The 11137-nt window shown below is 33.8% G+C and overlaps 2 protein-coding genes across 3 annotated transcripts; one reads left to right on the top strand and one right to left on the bottom strand.

Moving 5' to 3' along the window:
* Positions 1–3392: 3392 nt before the first annotated feature.
* Positions 3393–6501, bottom strand: LOC125841474 (L-lactate dehydrogenase B-like). Its single transcript, XM_049520621.1, has 2 exons — positions 5725–6501; positions 3393–4201 (listed from the first exon to the last, which is right to left on the bottom strand). The coding sequence occupies exons 1-2, from the start codon at positions 6322–6324 to the stop codon at positions 3758–3760; spliced, it is 1044 nt and encodes a 347-aa protein (XP_049376578.1). The 5' UTR covers positions 6325–6501; the 3' UTR covers positions 3393–3757.
* A 1056-nt stretch (positions 6502–7557) lies between these two features.
* LOC125841990 (uncharacterized) lies at positions 7558–11000 on the top strand. 2 transcript variants are annotated; one of them, XM_049521178.1, is made up of 5 exons: positions 7558–7912; positions 8943–9020; positions 9112–9196; positions 9930–10018; positions 10641–10998. In XM_049521178.1, exons 1-5 carry the CDS (start codon positions 7622–7624, stop codon positions 10782–10784), a joined length of 687 nt encoding a protein of 228 aa, XP_049377135.1. In that variant the 5' UTR covers positions 7558–7621; the 3' UTR covers positions 10785–10998. The 2 variants fall into 2 exon arrangements, with proteins under 2 accessions (XP_049377135.1, XP_049377136.1); XM_049521179.1 differs by having other exon boundaries at positions 7836–7901; positions 10641–11000.
* The last annotated feature ends 137 nt before the right edge of the window (positions 11001–11137 follow it).

Here is an 11137-nt window from a genome sequence, read left to right as displayed (position 1 = left end):
ATTGCACATTAGCTTATGGAACTCAATAGAGTTAATCATTTGAAATTAATATTTTTGAGGCAAAGTATTGTTCTTTTCTTATATAAATTGAAGGAAACATTAAAAGTATGAGAAACGAGTTTCGACATTGATAAAATTGATGTTATGTGATCAGGATTGTCAAAAGTTAGAGTTGTGGAAATAGCCTCTCCAAAAATATTGAGTAAGATTGTGTACAATAGACATATGTGGTCTGAACTTTCCTTGAATCTGACGCATAACGAGAGTTTAGTGCATTGACAGTCAAAAATTAGAGTGTGAAAACAGCCTCTCACAGAAATATTGAGTAAGACTGTGTATAATATTTAAAGTTTGATGAGTTCAATATTAAAGAATTTCAGAAGAAATCATTTTATTTATCAATAATTAACATTGCCCACCTTTGATCTTGGTATGACATTAGTTGTTAATCTAATAATACAGGTTCGAGTTTCCTCTTCTCAATTTCAATTTCATTCAACAATTTAAGCTATTGTCTTATTCAAATGTTATTTTCCTTCTTTTATTTTTCTAGTAATTCATTTTCGAATTTCCTCTTCACAATTCATAGTTTCTTTTGCAATATATAAAATTAATTAATGCCAAAGTCCATTTTCCCCTTCTCAAATGGCAAAAATTTGTTTTATTTTTCTTCATTATATTGCTCGTGATCCATCTTCCTCTTCTCAAGAGAAAATATTCCCCTTTATAGTGACAAGAAAATTAATTTAAATTATATTGAAATGGTAAAATAATTACATGTTGTTAATAAAAAAAATTATAAACTAATTTTCTTATATGCATTATATTGGCATCATGCCTGGCATGCATATTTGTAAATTAAATAATTATTTGTAACGAGTAATTGGTATTTACATTGAATCATATTAACTTAATAATGATCAAATGGTTTAATGAAGTATAAATGTATAATTAATTTAACTCAATATATCATAATTATGTACAACAAGCAACATAAATGCAATTCGTCGAACTAATGTTTTATTTTTAGATAAATAAATTTTAAGAAAAATCAAATCTAATTTTCATATTTATGTACAACAAGCAACATAAATGTCATATCATCGAATCAATGTTTCTATCAGTGGTAAGTACGCCTCCATTTTTAATCAGAGTTTTTGGATTGAAGCCTGTAATCACCTTTGATATGGAGATCGGAGTTTTACCTCTTAAAGTGAAATTTCTTGTGACGAATTCAAATTAGTTGAACTCCAACATGAATACCATATACTGGATGGAAAATCAACAATTTTTTTTTTCTAAAATACAATAATAGTATAGGATAAAACTACATCAATCAACTTCAAATCCTGACCCTTTATATAAGAGATGAACGGTCAGATTTCCTTTTGAAAACCTCAATAATGTTGAAAGCTAATGGCCAACTACCCAAGATATATAGTTCTCTTTAAATCATTTGACATTGGTAATACATTATTCCGATTAATATATATTCGTGTTAGCCGTTATGTAGAGGTTCATTTAAAAAGAAATATTCTTTTACTAAAAGTTATTTTCATTTTGAGAATTCAAACTCAAATATTTAAATAAAGGTAGAAGNCTCAATAATGTTGAAAGCTAATGCCCAACTGCCCAAGATATATAGTTCTCTTTAAATCATTTGACATTGGTAATACATTATTCCGATTAATTTATATTCGTGTTAGCCGTTATGTAGAGGTTCATTTAAAAAGAAATATTCTTTTACCAAAAGTTATTTTCATTTTGAGAATTCAAACCCAAATATTTAAATAAAGGTAGAAGAATCACATTCATTCCGTCATTTTTTTGTGATATTCGTTGTTCAAGATATTTGAGTTCGAGGAATGACAAAGGTAACGTTTAGGATGTGAGTTCAACAAACTAATAACTTTGACTTAAAATTATAAAATTTAAATTCTAAGTTCAAGAATGATAATCGTGGTGAGTTATGATCCATGCAACATAAAAATTGAATAAAAGAAATGGAGAGTTCATGACTTTAAAGATTTTCTATCAATGCATGTATGCATTAACTCACTATGGGGCACTATTTTTTGTGTCATTTCATTTTCCTCAATTACTAGTCATATAATTGCATTCTAGACTTGGTAAAATTATCTAAAATTAATTAAGAAAATCAATCAACTTCAACTGGCCCTTAACTTTTGCTTGAATTAATAAGAGTAATAAAATTTGAAAGAGCGGGGCTAAGTTAACAGGGCCAAGTGGCATATCCATAAACAATATTTATGCTCGTGTCTCCTCCTTGTACCAGTTAATGTTGGGCCAACATTTGATTATTAATACCATGAAGTTTCATTGGTCCATACAGCTTCGAGGTTCTCATCGATCAATTTAAAAAAATTTCTATCATTGAGTTTGCTTATACATTATCATTGACTAATGAGTAGGATGTGGACAATTTTTTTTAATGATACCACAACAATGTAGTTATACTTTTATAGTATCACTGACTAATTAATAGGGTGTGAACAAAAAACCTTCATAATACCACAACAATATATAATATCAGTTAAGTGAAATTATCAGTCTTACTGATACCACAACATTATATATAGACTGATTTAATATTAGTTAAGTGAAATTACCAGTTTTAATGATACCACAACAGTGTGGATATATATATATATATTGATTTAGTATCAGTTAAGTGAATTATTAGTTGGGGCATTTTTGTAATTGTTTAGTGAGGTATCAGTGTAGGGATATATGTTTGTAATTAATTTGCATTTATGAAGTATTTGCTTAGTTTCCCCGAACATGATATGCAGGTTCAATGGACTTATGCCCTTGTTACGAACGTAGCAGCCCATTTATTTTGCCTGTCCTTTATGGCTTAGGTTACCTTTCTGGGTCCAATGGCCCATTTGGAACTCGTAATAATGGGCCTTGGATTCTTAGGGACATTTTGCACAAATGGCCTATATGTTGAATTTTTTGTATTTAGTTCTCATCATCTGTTCTTGTATTGTGTATATAAATCTTTCGTTAAGAGCATGCTTGTTTCTTGAGTGATATATTACTCCCTCGTCTCAATTTATGTGGCATACTTCGTCGAAGGGGAATGCCACATTTCTATATTTAAAATTTCGTACAAGTGCAAGTTTAAGTGTCATTTTACATGCTCACGGCAGAACCATAAATAAATAAATAGAATAGTTGACGGGTGCTGGAATTGGCCCAAAAAGGCCTAAACTACCAACAACAATAACATACTCAACGTAATTCCACAAACGAGGTCTGGAAAGAGTGATGTATACACAGACTTCATTCCTACCTTGTGAAGGCACAAAGATTGGAATCCAATAGAACCTCAGGTAAAAGGCCCTAAGTAAGAAAATACAAACAAATTTACACATGACACTCAATTTTTACAAGAGCTGGCATCAAATTTTACATTTACTGTATGTTCCAAATTTAGTACAACACAGCACAAGTAAGCAGCCATCATGCCAAGGACCAACTGATGCAACACAAGTCATCTCATTTTTTTTCCTCCTAAGATAACATCTTGCAAAAAAAGAAAATTCAAATACATTAGATGGTAAAACAACAATACTACTAGGTAGTGGTAACAAAGGGAAGCTATGTCGCTGGGATTCTCCAAAAATTGATGTTGCACCCATGTCGAATTCTCCAAAACTGCATTACTTTTGAAAGATCCAACACGCATCCAATGACATTTTTGAAGGGGAAGTTATTAACTTTAACCAAGTTAAATTCCCAAGTGGTTTTGCACTTGTAAGATAGTCTCAGCAGAGTTCCTAAGTTGCTGAATTTCCTCATCAGTAAGATGCACATTAGTCACACCTAAAACTCCACTTCTACCAAGCTGTGCAGGCAAGCTCAAGAAAGCATCGCCGCCATCAATACCATAGAACCCCTTCACATGGATTGAGACGGGGTGAATCCTTCTCTGATCTCGAATAATTGAAAAAGCCAAGTTAGCCACAGAGTATCCGATTGCCCACGATGTGTAGCCTTTGAGATTGATCACTTCATATGCACTCTGCACAACTTGTTTATGGATTTTTTCCAATGTATCCTTCTCAAACGCAATTTGTTGCCTCTCCAGAAAGCTAAGAACCGGAATCCCTCCAACGCTAATACTAGACCACAGTGCCACAGAGCTGTCACCATGCTCACCTACAATGTATGCCTAGTATACACAAAAGTTCATTTTTCATTATATTGAAATATTTCCTGTATACCAAAAAGTAGAGAATCCTCTACGAATGATAAACAATCCTTTAAGTTCAATACAAACATATTATAAGGCATCAAAAACTAATGATCAGACAGCAGAAAATAGAGTTGAATACCAGTATATAGCTCAAATATACCCAATAAGTCGCAATCAAGTACTGAGGATTAGGGCTGATTACTGGACGGATAATTATGCTTAACAGTTTGGTTTATTGGATATCGATTTTTAAATATACTAATCCCCTAGCCTAAGTTATTGGTTGGTTTGATATTGGGTTAGTAATTAATGGACGGTTATCAAACTGTGTATTGGCTCAACCATTTCATGTTCCCTTCTTTCACTTTCACTCACCAACATATTGATCTTCAATCAAACATAACAATTTTTTTTAAATCTACTTAAGCTGGTAATTTTGTAATTATAAATCATAGTGAGAAATATATGAAAGTTTAAATTTTGAGGGTGGGTGCACATAATCATTCTTTTAACAAATATATTTATGATAAAAATGTAATTAAAATAATTCTTAACGGTCTAGCCAGTAAAAAAATTGAGTAATTCGCTCCCACACCGATAAACTGTTAACTATGAAATTTAATCTATTTATCATTCATTAACCCAATATCAATTAGCCAATTTTACGATTGGCTTATCTGTACGGTTCGATTTTGAACCACCCCTAATTTCAGGATAATGATGTCAAATGTTAGTAACTGTTACGGTTACGGTTCCTCTTCAATATGCAAATTAAACAAGTAAAATAGAATTTTTTTTACTTCCCCTTTTTGAAATTAGCTTAAGAAGAAAAAAACAAACTTGGTGACACAATTTGTATGAATACTGTCTATGTCTATGGTTAGGAACAACACTTCAAATGCTAAGGGACCAACATCATAATGACAAATTGAATCCTGTTCTGTCCCCACTGAACTTTAAACTGCTTTTGAAGGGTTTATCGGAAATAGTTGCTCTACCCGACAAAAATAGAGGTAACCTTTGCGAACATTTTAACCTCTTCATACCTCACTAATGGGATTATACTGAGTATACTGTTATTGTATGTACATATCTATTTATACGAAACAAATCAAACAATTTCCTATTTGGTTATAAATTTTTCAAATTATACTTGGATTTTATGTTATATAAATGATGTATAGTTTCTGTTAATCTTGAATATATAGATTGTTTATAGGAGTAAATAAATGAAAATCACAACAATTAACATAAACATGATCACATTCAAAAGTGGACCCAAAGATCAGAAAGACAAAAGGGAAAAAAAGACACCCGATACACTAAGCTGACACTATGCATGAGTCCAGAGAAGGGCCAAACCACAAGTGTGTCGTGTCTGGTTTAAGCAACTTAACTTACATTCATTTTCACGGCTGAAACTCGCGACCTCAATAATCACATGGTATCAGTTATTCAAAAAGACAAATTTAAACGAAATACGAAAATGATGAACTCACCTGCACATCCTGGGCATTAACATCAAGGTGATCAGCAATCAAAAACCGAAACCTGGACGAATCCAAGTTCGTACCCGACCCGATAACCCGATTCACTGGGAACCCAGACAACTTCCAAGCAACATAGGTCAAAACATCCACCGGATTCGACACAATCAACAATATACACTCCGGCGAATACTTCACCAGCTCCGGCACAATACTTTTATACATCACCAAATTCCTCTGCAACAAATTCAACCTGCTCTCCCCCGGGTTCTGCCTAGCACCCGCCGTGACAATACACAGATCCGACCCGGCCGTAACTGTATAGTCAACCGAAGCAACGATTTTAGTTCTCGGAAGGAACGCGGCGGCATGTTGGAGATCCAACATCTCGCCGCGTAATTTATCAGAATTTACGTCGACGAGTGCTAGCTCGTCGACGAGATCCTGAGTAAGGATTGTTTGGGCGATGGCCATCCCGACATTGCCGACGCCGATCACGGAGATCTTCGTGTGGTGGTTCGTCTGTGATGGCAGATCAGCGTTGGAGATTGATTTGAAGAAAACTTGGTTTAGGTCTAGACCATCAAGGCTTAATGGAGATGATGATGACATAGTTGATCAAAAAATGTGCTGTTGATTTTCTGTGAAACTGAAAATATGGAATTTTATTAGAGAGGTTGATGCGATTATGATAAGTATGGAGGAGATTGGGTAACACACTGACTTGGAAATGCGAATAAAGTGATGAAAAGTTGACAACATGGCATTTTTTAAATGGTCTTTGCAAGACTGCGGAAAAAATGATAAGCTCTTTTCAATCTTGTGTTATTAAATATAAGTTATGTCAAATATGTGAAAATGTTTTTAATTTTGTGATCTAAATATGCTAGATAAAAAGCTGAAATTAAAGTGTTGTTAAAAGAAGAAAAGGAAAGGGTCATTCTTTTAAAAAAAGACTAGAAAGAAAGTAAATCATTCTTTTTAAATGAATGGATTATCTTTTCTTGAGTATAATATATAAATATGTCGTTTAACTTGGATTCAACTGAAATCTATGGAAGAGCTTGTTGCCTTTTACGAAGTATGAACTTTTTGTGAATGAATCGTAACTAGAGTCTTTTTCCAGATTTAGAAAAATCAGTTCGAAACATATGTGATCTTTGAATATTTGTTACCTTTTGTAAATATGTCCATCAATACTTGGACGGATGAATAAAAATTAGCTTAGTGTGAAATGCTTGAGCAAAGACTATTTGTGAAGCAGCCTGACTCCCGTTTTTTCATACTGTAATTAGTTTATGCAGGCTAATTTCAAAGTATTTTCTTTATTTAGTATAACATAATATAAAAAAACGTCTATTCATGAGAATAATTCATTTTTTCTAAATAATTTTTGCGCTCATGTGAACAGAAACATGATTAGTAGTCAATTGCTTTTTAAGAAAAAGATATGTGTTATTCTAGACATGTCAATAATCTTTCGTGAATAAGCTAATCTAATATTTAAGGTATATGCAAGTTTAGCAAAGTTAAGCCTTATAATGAAGGAAGGATTGAACGTGAAAGGTAGAATTGAACCAATGTGCAAAACAATTGAATATGACTTGCCTAGCTAGTGAAAATAACGAACTAAAGATTCGGAGAGATAAGAAACAAAAACTTGATAAGGAGAAAGTGGAACCAAGATACCACACTAAACTAGGCGTTACCTAGAGTCACACTACTCTTTCTTTTCAATTTTCTACTTGATGTCGGATATTCTAGAGCACACTATTCTTTCTTTTTGATTTTCTACCTGATGTCGGATATTCATATTGAAGCCATATTCCGGAGCAATAGTAATCGTAAAAACAGAAACATTTTCTAGTCCAATCGCCACAAGTACCAAAGGGTAAGAGTTGAGGGGGCAATGGAGTCATTAGCAGATTTGGAGCGAATCCAGACCCGAATCCTCCAACGAATAACAAACCTCGAGCTCTCTCTTCTTCCTACCTGCGATTCTCCTCTCTCCGCCGCCAGTACCGCCGTAGCCGACGACACCACCACCGAGGACCGCCTGTCCTCCATTCTCCTCGGGAATGGCGTCAGAGATTTCTGCTTCAAGCGCGTTGCCTCTGATTACTATGATTGGCCTCTCGAAGCTCGTCGTGATGTTCTCGGCGCTGCATCCATTCACCATCTCTGCAAAAGCATTGTTCTGGTACCTCCTATCTATCTTCATTTTCATGTCTTAATACAAGCATTTGGTATTAATTTCGCAATAGTATTAGGACTAATACAGTCCCTTAAATTAGTCAGTAAATTCTGATTGAGCATCTGAACAATTGATACGGTTTATCTATTGGGCATTTTCTATTTGCTTTTAGGATGTTCTCAAGTATTCATTAGGTTAGGTAGATAAGTTAACCACTCAAGCAGTAAAACCTAAGGTCTATTTGAATTGAGGTTGATGTGTATAATTAAAGGAGATGACAGATTTTATCTTAACTACCTAATAGACTCTTGATAGCATGCGAAAAGTTCAAATTGAAAGTGTCTAATAGGAACACTCTATCATGTGTTTAGATTCTCAATTTCAACAAGTCATAGTTCGAGCGTCTTAATGACATTAAACAAGTTTAAGAGGCTGTCGATGGTTAAGCCTTTACTTAACTTTTAGGGGAAAAGAAAAAGCTTAAAATCTCTCAGTGTGCAGAAGGACATATCATATCCTCAAAAAAAAAGTAATAGATCATTTGTTTCAATTTATAACGGTGTTTGATTGGGCACAATGTTTAAGATATTCATTTTGACTTGTGTATATTAGTGGTAGAGGAAGAAAGCAGTAAAACAATGGAATAGTTTAAAAGTTAGCTTGTCGAAGAAAAATCACATCAAAGTTTAAGGCTTGAGTAATTTAATGGTTTTGCATTTTTGGGGAAGTTGGAAAAATGGTTATGAGAACAACCACAGTTATCTCAAACAAAATTTCATTGTACTTGTGCAATTCAATACATGAAATTCTCGTGTTGAAATTCTCAAACAAAATTTCATTGTACTTTTCCTTTGTTTTTTGTTGAATTCGAGTGTGCATGTGTGAGGGTACACTCTACCCTCCCCAAAACCCAACTTGTGGGAATTACTCTGGGTATGTTATTGTTGTTGTATGTGCTTTTAACTTTGAAATATCTCGGTGTCTCTTTAGAAGGGACTCTTTCCTATCTTAGTCAAATTTGTCTGCTCAAATGCAGGTAAATACTCAAGCCCCATCTAATATTACTGATTGTAGTGATCGTAACAATTCAAAGTACTATGTTGTAGTTGTACAGGTAACTAATATGCAACTTCAATTCTGTTTTGAGGTCTAGAAATAGTATGTACTACTAATCTAACGTTCTTTGTTTACTATCATAATTGCAGTATACTGCTAGATTCAATGCTGAGACTGTGAAGAATTTCCTATACACACTCAACGATGGCAAGATACCCAAAAAGAAATTCAACAGTAAGTTCCTTCTCTAAACAGCAAATTCATTAGGTCTAGCAGTTAATGTGATTGAATGAAAATTGAATTGGAAAATCTTAACCCTGTATGAAAATATCGAATTAGAAGTGTTAATTTGATCATACCAAAAAAGGACTTTGCAGAAGAGACCATATTAGTTGTGTAGGCTTTTGATGTATCAATCAAAGAATCAACAGTGCCTCAATCCAAATTAGTTGGGGTCGGCTATAGAAATCCTCTACATCCAATCCCCTCTACTCAGGTAATGTTTGATGTATATACAAACAAAATCAATAACCATAAATGAATCTGCATATGTATATTGCATATTCAAAGTATGCGTTATGTTAAAGTGTAAAGAAGCAATCAATAACATAAATGAGACACGCTTATTTGCATTGCATATGCTTGTTGATTGAAGTATATGTTTCAACTTTCCACATGACATATTTAAGACCACAAGATTAAAAAACATATTGATACATTCTACGTTTCTTTAGTTTCTAAAATTACAAGATTCAAAAGTCTTTTTTACTTTTTTAAAACTTTGTGTCAAGTCAAAACCAGACAAACAAATTTCAATGTAGAGAGTACTATATTTTTGGTTGTTGATGTTTTGTTAGAAACATGTACAGATATATGCTCCAAGTTTATGAGTTGTGCCAATATTTGGAGTCACATTATGTTGTACTCTTCATGTAGAATAATATTTGCTATTGTCTGCTTTTTGCAGTGAGACTTGCTCCCGAGGAGACATCAATCAAACTGACTGGTTTCGAACACAATGGAGTTACGTGTGTTGGCATGAAAACAGATATACCGGTATTCGCTCTCTGCTTTTTAGGAACTTTTGTTTAAAGGTTGCCTAGTTCCCCCCTCCTTTTCATAGGTTAATATATAAAGTGTACCTAGGGAACTGTGGTTCAAAAAAATGTGGTGAAACTTGGTCAGAAGATCAATGTTCTCAATGTTCTACTGAAACATTGTCAGCAACTAAAGAAAACGATTTTCATCGGTAGAAGCAAACCTATGAATTGAAAAGTGGATGTGATGAGTTCATGTTCTCTTGATGATTTCTTTCAAAGTCATGATTCTACCATATAAACATTCAAAATTTAATTCAAACATCTTTTTTTACCTCTTAAGCTTAAAAATGTTATTTACCCTACTAGTTTGTGTGCACCTCGACTATCTCTATGGGGTACCCGTTACTTCCCACCAACATAAGTATCAAGTCTCTTTCCACCAAGGCTTGGAGATGTACACCTAGTGTCTTTTGTCTCCATTGGATTTGAATAGGAGATGTCATCGCTCTCAACCACTTCATGACCACTAGGCCACACTCTTGGGTGGGGCAAACACATATGCTCCTAACCATATTATGAAAATATTGTGGTACTAGTATTGTCACTGCAACTGCAACTCATACTACTAAATTTACCAGGTGATCTTGGATGAAGCAATTGCCAAACTCAACCCTGACTTCTTCTGGTTAGGAGGCGGTGAGATTGATCTTAAACTGGGGATGAGGACTTCAGAATTCATCAAGTTTGTTAAACCTTTTATCGTCAACTGCAGCGGTGCTTAAATTGACCCCATTCCTTGAAAAGCCAGTGCCAGTAGGAAACTCCTTAAAACCAGCAACTTGATTATTTTTTTAAGGTTTATCACATGATTGTATTTTCTTGATAGATAGGTTTCATTGGACTTGAGTTTTGAACTTGTATCGATATTAAATTTGTAATGTTATGGCTATTTTACCATTTCCTTGCTGGATTATCAAGATTTTTACACAAATGGTTGGTTGGATTCACTGCTTACTTTTCCTAGCTGTAGCTGGTCTGTGAGGGGTGCGAGAGTACTGCATTGGTGCGACCTTGCGAAGAATGAATAAACTAACAACTCTTGGAATGAAACCATATGATGCAGTATATACATGTA

The sequence above is a fragment of the Solanum stenotomum genome, chromosome 10 (genome assembly GCF_019186545.1).
Source record: "Solanum stenotomum isolate F172 chromosome 10, ASM1918654v1, whole genome shotgun sequence".
Classification (NCBI taxonomy): Eukaryota; Viridiplantae; Streptophyta; class Magnoliopsida; order Solanales; family Solanaceae; genus Solanum; species Solanum stenotomum.
Note: the sequence above shows the minus strand (reverse complement) of the source record. Positions and strands in the feature narration are given on the sequence as shown.